Source organism: Schistocerca americana, chromosome X (assembly GCF_021461395.2).
Source record: "Schistocerca americana isolate TAMUIC-IGC-003095 chromosome X, iqSchAmer2.1, whole genome shotgun sequence".
Classification (NCBI taxonomy): domain Eukaryota; kingdom Metazoa; phylum Arthropoda; class Insecta; order Orthoptera; family Acrididae; genus Schistocerca; species Schistocerca americana.
In genome coordinates, this window is record NC_060130.1 from 20,496,067 (window position 1) to 20,514,565 (window position 18,499).

An 18,499-nucleotide genomic window follows, 5' to 3' on the forward strand; every position below is an offset into this window, starting at 1 on the left:
TATGGTCAAAGCTTAAACAGATCGTGAATTGCACTCTCAACAAGTCTGTACCTAGCAAACGAATTAAGGATGCAAAAGAGCCACTGCGGTTTAACAATGAAATTTGGAAAATACTGAGGAAGGAAAAGCTACTGCACTCTTGGTTCAAAAGAGAATGCCAAATGGCAACAAGGAAAGGTTACTACCACTGTCATACCTCAGCAAAAGATCTGGCTGAGAAGCAGGGGAATTTATTGTCCTATGTAAAATCACTAAGTGAGTCAAAGAATTCCATCAAGTCACTTGACCAGTCTGGTGTGGCAGTAGGAGATAAATGTTTTAAATTTTGCATTTAAGAAATCATTCATGCAAGAGAATCATATAAACATACCGTCATTTGACAATAGCACAAAGACACCTAACAACAATCACCACAGGAGGCCAGCACTAGCACAAGTTGTTCACATGATATTCGTTGGACTGTTGCCTGTAAACCCGTCCCATGTCAGTGCTCTTGGAAGAGAGCTGTGGCAGTGACACGGCTCTGTTGTTGTTCCTGTGCAGTGATCTGCAAAGACGCGACGGTACGGGACAGGGGGTCGGGTCGAGATTCAAGCAGTGATTAAATACTTCATAAAGAAAGGTATGAAAGTGAAGGACATTCATGCCGATTTCCAGAAAACACCAGGGGACTCTGCTCCTTTGTCTTCAACTGTTGCCAAGTGGATAAATGAATTTCAATTTGATCAGGAGAGCTTAGATGATGATCATCCATGAATAGGTCAGCCAAAACGTGTCACTACTCTAGAAATCATTGCAAAAGTCCGCATAATGATCAAGGAGGATCACCAATTTAGAGTGCATGAAATTGCTCACGCTTGCCAGATGTCATCTGAAAGGTATTCACAAGATGGGTGCCGCGACTCTTGACGCTGTGTCAAAAACGCATGAGAATGGACATATCACAACAATGTTTGGCCTGTTTTAGGAGAAACAAACAAGATCTTTTGTGCTGGTTTGTGACCACGAGGAAACTTTGGTTTACTACTATACCCCAGAGACAAAGCAACAATCAAGGCAGTGGAAACATGCTGAATCTCCGCCGCCAAACTCCTTCAGCGGGGAAGGACATGGTGTCAGTGTTCTGGGATGCGCCACCAAATTCCTTCAGCGGGGAAGAGCATGGCATCAGTGTTCTGGGATGAGAAGGGGATTCTGTTTGTACATTATCTCCCCACTGGGCAAACAATTACTGGAGAATACTATGCTAACCTTCTGGACAAATTGCAACAAATGATATGCGAAAAAGGCCAGGTTTAATAAGGAAGAAAGTTGAAACTTAATGGCAGATTAAAACTGTGTGCCCGACCGAGACTCGAACTCGGGACCTTTGCCTTTCGCGGGCAAGTGCTCTACCAACTGAGCTACCGAAGCACGACCCACGCCCGGTACTCACAGCTTTACTTCTGCCAGTACCTCGTCTCCTACCTTCCAAACTTTACAGAAGCTCTCCTGCGAACCTTGCAGAACTAGCACTCCTGAAAGAAAGGATATTGCGGAGACATGGCTTAGCCACAGCCTGGGGGATGTTTCCAGAATGAGATTTTCACTCTGCAGCGGAGTGTGCGCTGATATGAAACTTCCTGGCAGATTAAAACTGTGTGCCCGACCGAGACTCGAACTCGGGACCTTTGCCTTTCGCGGGCAAGTGCACTTGCCCGCGAAAGGCAAAGGTCCCGAGTTCGAGTCTCGGTCGGGCACACAGTTTTAATCTGCCAGGAAGTTTCATATCAGCGCACACTCCGCTGCAGAGTGAAAATCTCATTCTGGAAACATCCCCCAGGCTGTGGCTAAGCCATGTCTCCGCAATATCCTTTCTTTCAGGAGTGCTAGTTCTGCAAGGTTCGCAGGAGAGCTTCTGTAAAGTTTGGAAGGTAGGAGACGAGGTACTGGCAGAAGTAAAGCTGTGAGTACCGGGCGTGGGTCGTGCTTCGGTAGCTCAGTTGGTAGAGCACTTGCCCGCGAAAGGCAAAGGTCCCGAGTTCGAGTCTCGGTCGGGCACACAGTTTTAATCTGCCAGGAAGTTTCATATCAGCGCACACTCCGCTGCAGAGTGAAAATCTCATTCTGGAAACATCCCCCAGGCTGTGGCTAAGCCATGTCTCCGCAATATCCTTTCTTTCAGGAGTGCTAGTTCTGCAAGGTTCGCAGGAGAGCTTCTGTAAAGTTTGGAAGGTAGGAGACGAGGTACTGGCAGAAGTAAAGCTGTGAGTACCGGGCGTGGGTCGTGCTTCGGTAGCTCAGATGGTAGAGCACTTGCCCGCGAAAGGCAAAGGTCCCGAGTTCGAGTCTCGGTCGGGCACACAGTTTTAATCTGCCAGGAAGTTTCATATCAGCGCACACTCCGCTGCAGAGTGAAAATCTCATTCTGGAAACATCCCCCAGGCTGTGGCTAAGCCATGTCTCCGCAATATCCTTTCTTTCAGGAGTGCTAGTTCTGCAAGGTTCGCAGGAGAGCTTCTGTAAAGTTTGGAAGGTAGGAGACGAGGTACTGGCAGAAGTAAAGCTGTGAGTACCGGGCGTGGGTCGTGCTTCGGTAGCTCAGTTGGTAGAGCACTTGCCCGCGAAAGGCAAAGGTCCCGAGTTCGAGTCTCGGTCGGGCACACAGTTTTAATCTGCCAGGAAGTTTCATATCAGCGCACACTCCGCTGCAGAGTGAAAATCTCATTCTGGAAACATCCCCCAGGCTGTGGCTAAGCCATGTCTCCGCAATATCCTTTCTTTCAGGAGTGCTAGTTCTGCAAGGTTCGCAGGAGAGCTTCTGTAAAGTTTGGAAGGTAGGAGACGAGGTACTGGCAGAAGTAAAGCTGTGAGTACCGGGCGTGGGTCGTGCTTCGGTAGCTCAGTTGGTAGAGCACTTGCCCGCGAAAGGCAAAGGTCCCGAGTTCGAGTCTCGGTCGGGCACACAGTTTTAATCTGCCAGGAAGTTTCATATCAGCGCACACTCCGCTGCAGAGTGAAAATCTCATTCTGGAAACATCCCCCAGGCTGTGGCTAAGCCATGTCTCCGCAATATCCTTTCTTTCAGGAGTGCTAGTTCTGCAAGGTTCGCAGTAGAGCTTCTGTAAAGTTTGGAAGGTAGGAGACGAGGTACTGGCAGAAGTAAAGCTGTGAGTACCGGGCGTGGGTCGTGCTTCGGTAGCTCAGTTGGTAGAGCACTTGCCCGCGAAAGGCAAAGGTCCCGAGTTCGAGTCTCGGTCGGGCACACAGTTTTAATCTGCCAGGAAGTTTCATATCAGCGCACACTCCGCTGCAGAGTGAAAATCTCATTCTGGAAACATCCCCCAGGCTGTGGCTAAGCCATGTCTCCGCAATATCCTTTCTTTCAGGAGTGCTAGTTCTGCAAGGTTCGCAGGAGAGCTTCTGTAAAGTTTGGAAGGTAGGAGACGAGGTACTGGCAGAAGTAAAGCTGTGAGTACCGGGCGTGGGTCGTCCTACGGTAGCTCAGTTGGTAGAGCACTTGCCCGCGAAAGGCAAAGGTCCCGAGTTCGAATCTCGGTCGGGCACACAGTTTTAATCTGCCAGGAAGTTTCATATCAGCGCACACTCCGCTGCAGAGTGAAAATCTCATTCTGGAAACATCCCCCAGGCTGTGGCTAAGCCATGTCTCCGCAATATCCTTTCTTTCAGGAGTGCTAGTTCTGCAAGGTTCGCAGGAGAGCTTCTGTAAAGTTTGGAAGGTAGGAGACGAGGTACTGGCAGAAGTAAAGCTGTGAGTACCGGGCGTGGGTCGTGCTTCGGTAGCTCAGTTGGTAGAGCACTTGCCCGCGAAAGGCAAAGGTCCCGAGTTCGAGTCTCGGTCGGGCACACAGTTTTAATCTGCCAGGAAGTTTCATATCAGCGCACACTCCGCTGCAGAGTGAAAATCTCATTCTGGAAACATCCCCCAGGCTGTGGCTAAGCCATGTCTCCGCAATATCCTTTCTTTCAGGAGTGCTAGTTCTGCAAGGTTCGCAGGAGAGCTTCTGTAAAGTTTGGAAGGTAGGAGACGAGGTACTGGCAGAAGTAAAGCTGTGAGTACCGGGCGTGGGTCGTGCTTCGGTAGCTCAGTTGGTAGAGCACTTGCCCGCGAAAGGCAAAGGTCCCGAGTTCGAGTCTCGGTCGGGCACACAGTTTTAATCTGCCAGGAAGTTTCATATCAGCGCACACTCCGCTGCAGAGTGAAAATCTCATTCTGGAAACATCCCCCAGGCTGTGGCTAAGCCATGTCTCCGCAATATCCTTTCTTTCAGGAGTGCTAGTTCTGCAAGGTTCGCAGGAGAGCTTCTGTAAAGTTTGGAAGGTAGGAGACGAGGTACTGGCAGAAGTAAAGCTGTGAGTACCGGGCGTGGGTCGTGCTTCGGTAGCTCAGTTGGTAGAGCACTTGCCCGCGAAAGGCAAAGGTCCCGAGTTCGAGTCTCGGTCGGGCACACAGTTTTAATCTGCCAGGAAGTTTCATATCAGCGCACACTCCGCTGCAGAGTGAAAATCTCATTCTGGAAACATCCCCCAGGCTGTGGCTAAGCCATGTCTCCGCAATATCCTTTCTTTCAGGAGTGCTAGTTCTGCAAGGTTCGCAGGAGAGCTTCTGTAAAGTTTGGAAGGTAGGAGACGAGGTACTGGCAGAAGTAAAGCTGTGAGTACCGGGCGTGGGTCGTGCTTCGGTAGCTCAGTTGGTAGAGCACTTGCCCGCGAAAGGCAAAGGTCCCGAGTTCGAGTCTCGGTCGGGCACACAGTTTTAATCTGCCAGGAAGTTTCATATCAGCGCACACTCCGCTGCAGAGTGAAAATCTCATTCAGGAAGAAAGTTGTCTAGCATCAAGCAAATGCACGCTCGCATGCATGTACCATCGCCATGGTAAAATTACACAAACTAAGGTATGAATTGTTGCCACACGTGCCTCTTCCCTAAACTTAAAATTTTTCTTTGTGGATGAAGATTCACTTAAATGAAGAATTGATAGCCTGAGTTGACAACTATTTTATAGGCCTGGAGGAAAATCATTGTCGAGATGGGATCAAGGTATTGGAACACTGTTGGACCCAGTGAATTAATCTACAAGCAGGGTACATTGAAAAACAAAAAAGTTTCAGTGACATAAGTACATTTTTTCTATTCTGTTTCAAGAACTTTTCAAACCACCCTCGTAAGCATCCCCGACGCCTGAAATAATTAAAAACAAATAAGTCGCCAGTTGCAGATGGAATTTCAATTTGGTTTTACAAAGAGTGCTATATGGCACTGGACCCTTACTTAGCTTGTATTTATTGTGAATCTCTCACCCAGCAGAAAGACCTAGCAACTGGGGAAAAAAATACAGAGGCGTCTCCTGTATATAAGAAGGGCGAAAGTACAGACCCGCGAAATTACAGACCAATACCCGTATCATCAGTTTGCTGCAGAATTCTTGAACATATTCTGGGTTTGAATCTAATCAGTTTCATAGAGACCAATAAGTTTATGTCCACAAATCAGTACAAAGCATCGCTCATGGGCAACTCAGCATGCCCTTTTGTCATACGACGTCTGTTCAAAAAATTCCAAAACTTTGTCCACAAAATTTTCTATGCTTATCTTTTAATTACTATGGATTGTCTCCTTCGAAATACTCTCCTCCACAATTGATACACTGCTCCCAATATCATTTCCACTTCCAGGAGCAGTCTTGACACACCTCTTGCTGGGTCGCATAAAGTGCCGTCTGCGAATTTTCTTTTATCTCATCTACCATTGCAAAACTTCATCCTTTTCAACTTTGGAAATAAAAAGAAGTCTGCAGGGGTCATACTATTCTCGCAAGGAACATCTCATTCTCATTTGTGAGATCCAAAAGTTTTTTTGGTCTTGACTCATGAGCCGTGGAATGAACTTGGCGGCAACACAATGCATTCCAAGATGCTGTGTCATTTCATAACATGATCCAATTGAAATGTTACATTCTTCTACAATCTCTCAGACAGTGTATCTTCGACTGCCACACACAATTTCTTTGACGTTCCTGACACAAGCGTCATCAGGGGACATCTAAGAGCGTCCTGAACAAGGATTATTTTTGACTTTTGTAAAGCCATTTTAAAACGTGTGAATAATACATAACACCAAGTATGGCTTAAGCACTCATCGCTATAGGCTCCCTGCATCATTTGGTGTGTCTGTGTAAAGGTTTTCTTGAGTTTCACGCAAAATTTAATGCAGATGCATTGCTCCTCTAACTTTGCCATCACAAAATTCACAAACCCAGATTCCATATTTCTTGATTTCCGAGAAGCATTTGACATAGTGCCTCACTGCAGACTTTTAACAAAGGTACAAGCACATGGAATAGGTTCCCAGACATGTGAGTGGCTCAAAGACTTCTGAAGTAATAGAACCCACTACATTATCCCGACGGTGAGTGTCCATCAGTGACTGGGGTATCATTAGGATCATTCCAGGGATGTGTGATAGGAGCGCTATTACTCATATTTTCTATGTGCATAACTGATCTGATGGACAAAGTGGACAGTAATCTGTGGTTGTTTGCTGATGATGTTGTGGTGTATGGAAGGTGTCATCGTTGAGTGATTTAGGAGGATAAAAGATGACTTGGGCAAAGTTCCCAGTTGGTGTGATAAATGACAGCTAACCCTAAATGTAGAAAAATATAAGTTACTGCAGATGAGTTGGAAAAACTAATCCATAATGCCAGAATCCAGCATTAGTAGTGTCATGAATGAAGTCACATTGTTTCAATATCTGGACATAACGTTGCAATGTGATATGAAATGGAACAAACTTGTGAGGGTCATGGTAGGGAGGGCGAATAATCATCTTTCGTTTGTTTGGTGGATTTTACTACAGTGTGGCTCAGCTGTGATGGACATCACATATAGGATGCTAGTGTCTGGGATCCACAAGGTGTCGAATTAAAGCAGACATTGGGGTAATTCAGAGGCAGGATACTAGATTTGTTAACAGTAGGTCGAAACAACAACATACAAGTATTATGGAGATGTTTCTGGAACTCAAATGGGAATCCCTGGAGGGATTTTGAGGAACACTGTGTTGACTGCAGAACAATTCTGATTGCACCAACATACATTATGCGTAAGGACCACGAAGATAAGAGACGACAAATTAGGACTCATAGAGAGGCATATAGACATTCACTTTTTCCTCAATCGATTGGCAGATGGAACGGAAAAGGAACTGACTACAGTTGAAATAAAATTACTTGATAGTTGGCACTTCAAACGCCAATAAGAGTAGTCAGCGTCACACTTGAACTGTCTGCTGTTGCCAAACTCCACCAAAATTGGCCAGTCACTTCCAATTCCTGGTTCAGCATTCTTTCTTGATGTATTTGTATCCCGAATTACGAGCCCGACACTTTTATTATGTATTTCATGACACGCGATAGCTACACCAAAAACAACACACATTAACAATGCTAATGAAAGACACACATTTCATTCATAGCACTAACCAAACACTACCGAATAACTCAGCACAAGGTGTAATTCAGTATCATACATATAGTTATCATATTCACAGAGATCATCTTACATTAGATAAGCTTTTCACTACATTGTGTGAAACTGAAATTTTTAAGGTTGCAGTTCATAGTTGCAACTGGGTCACTACATTCACATATATAAATACTTCATGCAGTGCTGTGGCATAGCACAATGGTTGGCAGATTAATCTAATGTGTAGCATGTCGTAGGTTTGAATCTCATTAATGTAGCAAAATTTTTATTTCTAAATCTAACCAAAAGAGTGTGATTATTATTTTCATTCAATTAATTGGTTTAAATGTATTTTTTTATTTTGAATACTATGCTGCATCATTTTTCATCATTGTTTTGACTGTTCTATTTGGTCTTATTTTTCTTCCTGTCACTATTTCTTCATTTGGAATCTGCCTCAGTCATCTATAATCCACGAACAAGTGCCCACATGGACTGTTCACTGGTTTCTAACATGGCAGCATGTGCAGCTAGAGTAAGGATAGTTACAGGTAACAAATGAAACGGAGAAATTTTAATTTGCTTTCAGCCCTGAAATTGTGTTTTTGTTGTCTTGAGTTTACCCTTAAGCGTTAGCTTTAATCGCCATGAACAAAGCGATCATGATATTAGTACTGCTGCAGACTGTTGACCACAATTTTCTCGGCTGGGTTAGGACACAAGTTTACAGTCAGGGATACAAAACGGGTCGTCTTCCCCAGTTCAGTCACTGGTCACTTTAAATCAATAGTCGACAGAGTATCCAACATTTCTGACATACCTTGCACCAGCCACTAGAAAAATTGCTCTGTGTTAAACGTTTAACATAATTTGTGAAGTGAGCCGCTTGTTTGTTGTCACCTGTAACCAAACGGTAGCTGGTAGCCAATGTGGCAACATTGTTGCGGCAAGTGATTGATGTCAACTATCAAGTAATTTTATTCAGACTATTGTAGTGAGACAGGGTACCTTCTGCCATGCACCATATGGTGGCTAGTGGAGTATGTATGTAGATGTGGAATCAGTCTTTCCTTCTCATCCCATCTGGAAAGTCTCCCCTGATCTGCAGTTCTGGGTAACTTTCTCAAAATCTACAATTTTTCCTAGACCTATCCTTCACCCCTCTTCCTTCCACTTCAACCCTTCTGCCTGAAGAATGAGCTACTGGCTCTGAAAGCTTGCCTAATTATAATCTTCTTTTATGTGTGTGTTCTGCCGCCACTTAGCAAGTAGATTGTTTATCTATCCAATTCAATTATCATGTAACCAAAAGCTGCATTTAACACACCAAGTCTCTTTTACCAATCACTTTTAATATGTCCTACAGAATGTACTGTCTATCCTGTCCTTTTTTGAGATTACTGTTTTGTTGTACTTTTCTACAGGCATCATCTTACTTATTAGGAGTCAGTTCCTTCATGTTGTTGTTGTTGTGGTCTTCAGTCCTGAGACTGGTTTGATGCAGCTCTCCATGCTACTCTATCCTGTGCAAGCTTCTTCATCTCCCAGTACCTACTGCAACCTACATCCTTCTGAATCTGCTTAGTGTATTCATCTCTTGGTCTCCCTCTACGATTTTTACCCTCCACGCTGCCCTCCAATGCTAAATTTGTGATCCCTTGATGCCTCAAAACATGTCCTACCAACCGATCTCTTCTTCTAGTCAAGTTGTAGAGCTGCATGTACTCGGGAAAAATTACGGCTATAGTTTCCCCTTGCTTTCAGCCGTTCGCAGTACCAGCACAGCAAGGCCGTTTTGGTTAATGTTACAAGGCCAGATCAGTCAATCATCCAGACTGTTGCCCCTGCAACTACTGAAAAGGCTGCTGCCCCTCTTCAGGAACCACATGTTTGTCTGGCCTCTCAACAGATACCCCTCCGTTGTGGTTGCACCTACGGTACGGCCATCTGTATCGCTGAGGCACGCAAGCCTCCCCACCAATGGCAAGGTCCATGGTTCATGGGGGGAGTTCCTTCATAGTCAACAGTTAAGGAATGGGTGGCTGAATTCATATGTAGCATATGTCTCTGTAAGATGACTCATGAACAACTTCCTAGAATTACAATCAAATATGAAAATGCTGAGAAAGAACACAGTGTGATATTGCAAGATCAGTAATTAAAAAGATGTGCAAAACATTTGATGCCGTGGCCATACCAGGAAGTGTGTGGCATGTCTGTTGAAGCCTGACTACAACCCAATGTGAAAAACAATTTGGGACAATCTGACACACAACTGATTCTATGCACCAATCTGTTCCCGTGGATGAGAGATGACCGAAATGAAACAGCAGTTGCACAAAAATAGCCAAGGTGACTTCATCGGAGAGAAAGAGTGGTCATTGTTTTCTAGGATGCAAAAGGGATTTGTATTTTAGATTAGCTTGCAAGACTGAAACAATACCTCACAAATACAATGCAAGTATTCTGACTCAACTGGATGAAAAAATATGGAGCCAAGACCCAGGGGGAAAAAAAAAGTTTATTGTCAGTGAAATGCATATGGTCACAAAGGCACTTTCACAATAGGAAAACTGGGAGTTTCAAGTGTGAAGTCTTCAAATATCTATTCCATTCTCCAATTTTTTCACATTCTGACTTTAGCTTCTTCTTCTTTTCTTTTTGTATGAATGATTCACTTAAGACTACATACGTCACAGCTCAAAACCGTTTTGTGAGTCAACAACTGGATATGTTTTCACTGGTCTGTCTCTTGTAACTCCGTTGGACATGGAGGTAGCAAATGAGGATGTAGGATGTCCATGACATACTGCTGTGCTGTCAGAGTGACCTGAAGTCGTATCCGATGCTGCCCCACACGCCCTCTCCCTATGTCGTTGTCATACTCACTGACAACTGTCATCGCGGGTCTTGCAGAATGTGACTCACTGCTGGTCACATGACAGGTGCAGGTGTGAAAGGGTTACTATGTGCTCGGCGTACATTACAGCAATTCTCCCATGGGCTCGTCAGACACGGTAAACCAGAAGCTTGCTGACAAGCACACCACCCTTACGTTCCCAAGCAGTCCAACATGGGGCCACTACCACATCTGAATGACTCACAAATCTGCATATTGCATAATTCAATCAGCCTGGCAAATGGAGACACCCAATTAGGCCCCTTCAAATTTTGTTGCGTGCTGATAATGCTGACTCACAGAAGTACAGGGCATCTGTGTCCTTCACAGGGATCACTCAACATCTTACACTCTTCACATCTCTTATAGCTCCTACCATTCTTGGTAACAATCCGAGACACAAACAAAGCTAATGCAATCTGGTGGCCTTTGTATCCATTTCAGAGAGTTGCGACTCTCATAATTTACCACTGGTATGCACACTCGTGAAACTACGTTGCTTCAGGGAGCTTCCCTTTTTTTTCTTCAAGCTGTTTAGTTCTTTGAATCCATTTTTCTTGTAGCTCAGAATAATTATTTTATTGTGTAGCAAACTTACAGACTAGCATTCTGGTCTGAGCTGTCGGAGTTGGCGGTCATGTGTGTGTGAGGTGTGCTTGCTTGTGTGAATGAATGGTGTGTATTTCTATTTCTTTTTCTGATGAAGGTTGTGGCCAAAAGCTTATGTGTAAGTGTCTTAACTGTGCCTGTCTGCATTTTAACGTGCCATCTTTATGGTAATTAGCACTCTATCTTTTCCTACACTGCTGATATTCCAACCTGGAGTTTCCATTGTTTGAACTTACGGTCTACTGTTTTATGTTGCAGTGCACTTCTACAAGTGTAATACACAAATGTTGCCTTAGGAAAGAGTCACAATAACATCCATGTCTACCGTTTGCTATTTTTTACGAAATAGCACGTCACACTCGAAATTTAACTTAGCCAATGAAATAAGTTTGAAGATTTATTTTGTGTAAGAGACACGAGGGCCCACTGTGTGGGAAATGTGGGAAGTTCTGTGCAGAGATGGAGTTATCCACAGACGCAGTAAGTCTTGGGAGCTATACGGGTGTTTAAACATCGACACCTGCTGGGATGAGGGGCCACTTACTCTGAGGTGGCGCTGTGCCAGCAACGAGCTCGACCCATTGATTAGCACCACAGATGACAATGAGCAACCAGCTGCTTCTCTGTGCAGAGATATAAAATTTATCGATTTTGGACATCTTTTGACAATCTGTCACATGGAGAACAATGTTTACTCTGGCCATTTTAACACTAATCTAGTGTTCTGCAACATATTAATGTGAAATGTTGTCTATGATGTTGAAGAGTGTAAGTTAAACTGATATCTGAGAATTTGTTGTTTTTGTGGCATTATCTGGAAAATGGCCTCTCTTGCAGCTCCAAGCATAAATGTCAAGTGAAGAAGAATAATTAGCACAGCACACTGGAACCGAGTATGGATCCGGTTTACTGCTCGGCCACTAATTTAGCATATCGTGAGTACACCAGAAGAGACGCTGTACACACTTGCATATACTACATACACAAGTACAAGCATCGATCAAGCTACTGCGAAACTGCACTCTGTGTGACTCATCACTACATCAGAATACTGTAAATGTGGTGATTCCAATTTCTTAAGGTCTCTTCCTGTTTGTTTTCATCAGTAGGATCTTATTTTTCAAGTATGTGGGAATCCAATGAGCTGCCTGTTTGGATACATTCTTTCTGTATGTCCCACAAGTTGGATTCCTTGGAGACACATTGTAACAAGAGCTTTTAGGAATTTGCCTGGAGATTTCACACTGGGTTCTGTGTGATGTATCCCATCCTTTATTCTTGGACCTAAGATTTTTACTACAATTTTACATTCTTCTAATTCAGTTTGCTGTTTTCATGTCTTGTGTTGGACAAAGAGTCTCTCTCATGCATAAAGAAATTCTAATTTGATCACTGTTGTACAATGTTAGATTTTAGAGTTCCAGGAAAAATACTTTTAGTTAACTGAGAGACAGTTTGTACTTTCTGAAGTCTGGATTCTATGGCCTTCTTTTCATTATGATGTTCAGTGGTCTTTTTCACCAAATTATTTAAACTATTTAACACCAAATACTATGTCATTGCCTATATAAGTTCACCCAGTGCCATTTTGGTATCAGCCAAGAATTTTTTCTCCAGGTGAAATTAGTAGTCCAATTTTCCTAGCTTGCTCCCTTAATATTTCAAATTGCTTTAGCATATCAGTGATGTTTTTGTCAATTAGTATTATGTCATCGGTATAGGTTACACAATATAATTCTATCTTTAAGTTTACGTTCTAGTCAGTGTAATAGTGCACCTGCTCTTCTCCATTATCTTACAATTTTCTTAGGGGCATAGTTGAATAGCAATGTGATATGCCATCCCATTTTCATATTCTTATGTCTGTCTTAAATTACACTGCTTGAAAAAAAGTGAGACACTCAGAAGGTGGGGAGAAAACAAATTGAAACATAGCTAATTTAGAGGGTATGTGATGTTATTTCAGTGATAACAAAACAGAGTCAAATTTACACAGAACTTATCAGTTTGAGCCCACTTATCAATACAGCAATGCACCCTGTCTGGCCTGGACAGTGCGGGAGGATGTCGTAAAGCTGCTGCATACCCTCCTGAGAAAGGTGATCCACAACTGTTGTAACTGGACATTGCAATCATGGATACAGGCAGTGGGATGGAGTTGACATCCATGTTGGTCCCATAATGTTATATCGGGGACAGATATGGGGATTTTGCTGGCCACAGGAGTATATCAACATCACACAGACAATTTAAAGAGACACATACTACATGTGGACAAGCACCGGCCTGTTGAAAAATAGCACCACAATACTATTACACACTGCTGTACCATCAGAGTTCCCACGGCCATTACAAGCCGTGACCTGAAGTCATACCCAATGGCTCCCCACACCATGGGACTCCTTTGTGACCCACCCCCCCCAAAATGTGGAAGAATGGGACCTCTCCCCATCTCCCCGGGTCACTGTCAAACTTCTCCACGATAGTCATTTGGAGCAGTGCAGGACTGGGACTCATCAGTGAACATAATGTGACGCCATTCATTAGCAGTCCGTACTTCTTGATCATGGCACCACTTCACATGCAGTCATTTGCTTGGGTGTTAATGGCAGCCTATGCGCAGGACGGCAATTCCATAGTCTGGCTGCTCCTAGCTGTATGACACAGCATGTTGCAAGGAGACTATTACAGTGAACTCCTGTTTATCCGAAATGATCAGGACGGTGGTCAGTTCCGATAACGAAAATTCCAGATAAATCAAAGTCCCCCTGTTTTCACATGTGAACACTCCAAATTGCGTCAATATTGCGAAATACGATCGTAAAACGTGCGTAGGGTATGTAAAACATTACTGATATGGTTGCAAATAACCCTACACTTTTTTACTGAAAAAATTGTGTTGACATGTTAAAAAGGCACCAAACTATGATTGAAAACTCAAAGTTTTTAAATGCTGTATAACAAAGCTCGTTTATTTTGCATTCTTACAGAAAAAATCTCCCTTATTTGGCAGCAGGAAAAAACAGGAGTTTTAATTTTATTACCTACTCTTTTGAATAAAAAATAAACTACTGAACAAAATTATGAAACAAATCTAGAGATTACTCAAAGGAACGAAAAGTCTGTTCAGAGGAACTTTCAAGAAAAGTAAAAAAAAAAAAAAAAAAAAAACTTTTTAAGTTATGGACATAGAAGTTCTAGGATGCTTCATTAGAGTTTATTTTTTGGTAACGAAGTCACGAATGTCTTTTTTTCTTTTGTTTTTTTGCTTGAGAAACTATTGCTGCAACAATACATCTCCAACGTTGAAATCAAACTATTTCAGGACAAATCGTCTCCTCCTGTTGGCTGATGTACTCCAGGGCAGTTTGGATCACTTCGTAACAGAATGTGTGAGGAATATTTTTCTCTGATTCATCATCAGAAACATAGTCTTCTAACGCGTTATGATCGGTCACAATTTGGACGATTTCATCCTCAGTCACATGAAAAAATGCCATTTTCCATCCACTCTTCAATGTCTTCGAAGTGTGTGTCTTTACAACCAGCTTCTCCAGTAAATTCACCAAAATTATGTCAGCTTGAGTTTCGGTGTTGTCTCCTCCTTCCCACCACTTAGGTTGCCTTACGATCTAAGAGTTTTTTCCAAGACCTAACAAGAGGAACTGGAGGAATTAGATTCCAAGCTTCAGCAATCAGTGAATGACACTTAAAACATCGATTTTTTTAAGAGCTTCCACAAAATCATCTGCAGCATCAATCACACCTATTAAGTATTCCAGCATCTTGTGTCTGTAATGTTTTTCCATCGCCTCAAGAATACCTTGGTCCATCGGTTGACATAGAGATGTGACATTTTGTGGAAGAAATACAACTTTGATATCCCCATCTTGCAGATCACCTGGGTGAGAAGGAGCATTGTCCACAAGAAGTAGCGCTTTTCAAGGAAGTCCTTTTCCTTCCATGTAATTTACTACAGCTGGAACAAACTCTGCCTGGAACCACTCTCTGAAGATGGCACGGCACTGTTCATACATGCCTTAAGACTGATTCGTGTACCTCAGTGGCAAAGCTGGTTGGTTGGTGTCTAAATGCTCTTGGTGTTTTGGATTTGCCAATTAAAGTAAGACACAGTTTATGATTGCCAGTGGCATTACTGCAAGCGAGGACAGTAAATCTTTCTTTGATTTTTTTGTATCTGGAAGCCATTTCTTCTTCTTTAGAAGCAAGGGTTTTCGTTGGCAGCATTTTGTAATTCAACCCAGTTTCATCACATTTGTAAAGTTGATTGTCAGTATAACCTCCTTTGTCAATGATTGTGTGCAGTTTCTTCTTAAAATCAGCATAGCAGCTTCATCCCCAGATAATGATTTGGCACTGATGGCAACTTCATGGATGCCAAGCTGCTTCTTGAAATGATCGTGCCAGCCATTACTTCCGAGGAATTCTTGCTTCTTTCCTTCTATCAGCTCATTAGCTCATTTTGACAAATTAGAGGACCTGAAACTGACACACCTTTGGCTCTTATTTATTCGTGCCACAAAAATAATGCCTCTTCTAACTGAGGATGTGCACCTTTTCTCATTGTTTTTCAAGATTTCACTGCGCTGCCCAATGCTTGGATGGAACAAAAATTTTTCAATTCCTGATCGATTTGTCTTCCGATCAGTAATTGTACTCCTACTCTGCAGCAACTTTTGTGGGTGGCTCACCAGCATCAATTCTCTGCAAAGTGTGATGCTCTTTTCCCAACAAGATCACATTCATTTTATGTTACGTGCCCGTAGTCACGTTCAGTGTTCTTTTTACAGACACTCGACTGAGTCCTTTATGGTTTTTGGCCCCTTTTATCTCTGGACACTTTAAGGCACATAGTGGGAGCACAAAACCTCAAATCAGAAACACACAAATGCACAACTTGACAACACTCGAGATGCACTAGACAAACTTTTGATTTTTGAAACCAGGCTGTGGCAGCCATCAAATGAAAGCATTCGATACATCTATGCCATTTCCTCTGTTCTACCCAAGCCCACGTGGCAACACAACAGGGTGTTGTACATTCACTGTTAAACACTCAGCTTTGATGTACCGACAACAAGTGGAAAGTGTTAGGCGGCGCACTCTAATTGTCAGTTTCGACAGGCCTACGTTGCGCTCCATAGAACAATACTGTATGTACTGTACTTCCAAGGAGTTCCAATAGATGGCAGTGGCATGAAACCATGCAATACGAATAAGAAACGCACTAGAGCTTCAACCAACACACGCACGAATTGACGATACTTGGACTTTTGACACGCACCAGTGCACTGATTAGCAGTAGATTGCCAAAAAACACCAGCAAATGCTTGGCTCCAGGTGCACGCAAATTGAAACTTGTCAAGTGTCAATCTAGCTAGCCAAAAGTGTAGCTGCACGAGAGTTTACTGTACTTGTTCTCAGATGGCAGTCACAGACGTGAACAGGTTACAATGTACTCAGTACACTACACAGTGATGCTCCCTTGTAGTGGTCTCATGTAGTCAACTGGAACATTGATGATGAGTAAGCCCTTACTTTCCAACATCAGGCCACTGTCAGATCCAAATACTCCAAAAATACAGATGTTGCAAGGTTTAACCAGGGGACCAAATGGACATCCACAATGAGGTTTCTTTCAAACTCTCATCAGATAATGCTGTCTCACACCAATATGCAGCACCTTCATATCCTCCAGAGTGATGATTCAACATCTGACGCTATTCACATCCCTTATATACCACACGATGCTTGCTAAACAGCAATAAAAAAAAAAGAACACTATTGAATAATGAAGGAAAAGACAGACTGTTACTTACCATAAAGAAGATACCTTAGGCTGCAGATGGGAAGAATTAAAAGACACTAACATAAAGCTTTCAGCCACAGCCTTCATCAGTAAGTAGTAATCTGTCTTTTCCAACATTGTTGATATTCCTACTGGAGTTTCCATTGTTTCAAGGACACTGATGCTTTTCTGTGAGTGTTTGCTTTATGATGTTTTCTGCATTTTAGCTTTTTTTTAATAAAGAAAAAAAAAGAAAGAAAGAAAGAAAAAAAAAAGATTTGTTGCTGGAAAACTTCTGAAGTCCAATAAAGGAGTTACAACAGCCATATATGGTTATCTGGTGGACCTTGCAGAACCAAATTCTAGGGCTGAAATATACTGTTGACCAATGGGCATTAATCAGAATGAATACTAAATAAAAAATTAAATCCAAGTTTACACAAAAAACACAGGTTCTATCACTGTTGCTTTTCATTCTATTTTGCTCTTATGTTTGCTATGACTTGTTAAGCAGAAATTTTCTTTCTATCTACAGAGTTACATTTGCTGTAATGTATCTTACCTTCATGTTGTTTCTTCTTTCTTCTCACTGCTGCCCCAATCATGGCAAGCAAGTCATCCTCACTGCATTTGCTTCGTATTGCATCTCTGAAACAACAGTTAAAACACCCGTTGAACAGTACCAGGCAATTACCACACAGTGAAATGTTGGTACACTAAAAAGGAAGAAAAACTTTGCAGAAATCTTCAACAGTAATCTTGTAGTCTGCAGTAGGCAACAGCAGGATAACAAACCCACTGGACAAGAATGGGAAAGTCATGATAGAAGTTACTTTCATTTTTATAAATAAACAGGTATCTTACACAAATGCTCAAGAGTATACATAGGATCTCGGGCTGAAGAGGTGGAGCAGAAACTGACATTAGTTTTGTTGAAGAGGGAGTACTGGAACACAGCACAATTTCTTGCAAAATGAAGCCAAATTTATTGATAAACTCTTAATTAATTGCCAAGCTCACTAATGTGACCATTTTATAACAGGTACTTACTGCTTGGAGTATATGTGACTTTTCAGGCTTGCCTAATAGATCTGTTGCAAAAACACTTTGGGTTCCCCACCAGATAACATTATGCAAGCCCCTCCCTCAATATTTCAGTGACACAACGGTTTGGCATCTTCAGGTGGTGGTGATTTCCACCATCACTGCTGCAAGATGCAACTGGCAATTTCCACGTGACAGCTTTGAAATTTATCATGTGGATGACTATGACCATCATATTTAGAATTCAGAGGATTTCATAGAATACCTGAAGATGCTTAAACTAGAACTTTCAGATCTTTTAGTTAGCTCAAATGTTATATCATTACTTACAAAAGTGCCCCTGCAGCCCTCATTAGAGGTTATTAGCAGCAAGTTTGAGAAAGAAATTGTGATGCTGTTTAAACATGTGCATACCTCATCCTATTTCTTATGTAACACCAACTACTTTGATCAAGTGGACAGTGTTCCCATGGGAGATCCTCTATTTCCCTTAGTAAATATCCAACATTCCTCCTTCTGGCAGAATGCTGAAGAGACATTTGTGGTGTGGCCCACATAATACAGACACTACCTATGTTCCTGCAGCATTTGCACTCGCTCCATCTGAATATTCAGTTCACTGTGGAAGTACAAAAAGATAGCAGCTTACCATTCCTGGATGTCACGGTTAG

General features: G+C 42.6%; 1 protein-coding gene across 1 annotated transcript in view; it reads right to left on the minus strand.

The window, feature by feature from the left end:
• The window catches only part of LOC124554905 (molybdenum cofactor biosynthesis protein 1-like), a 59,175-nt gene that overhangs the window by 8,295 nt on the left and 32,381 nt on the right, over positions 1-18,499 (minus strand). Inside the window, exon 5 of the mRNA XM_047128594.1 lies at positions 17,347-17,432. Coding sequence (XP_046984550.1) covers positions 17,347-17,432 — 86 coding nt within the window. The remainder of the gene's footprint in view (positions 1-17,346; positions 17,433-18,499) is intronic.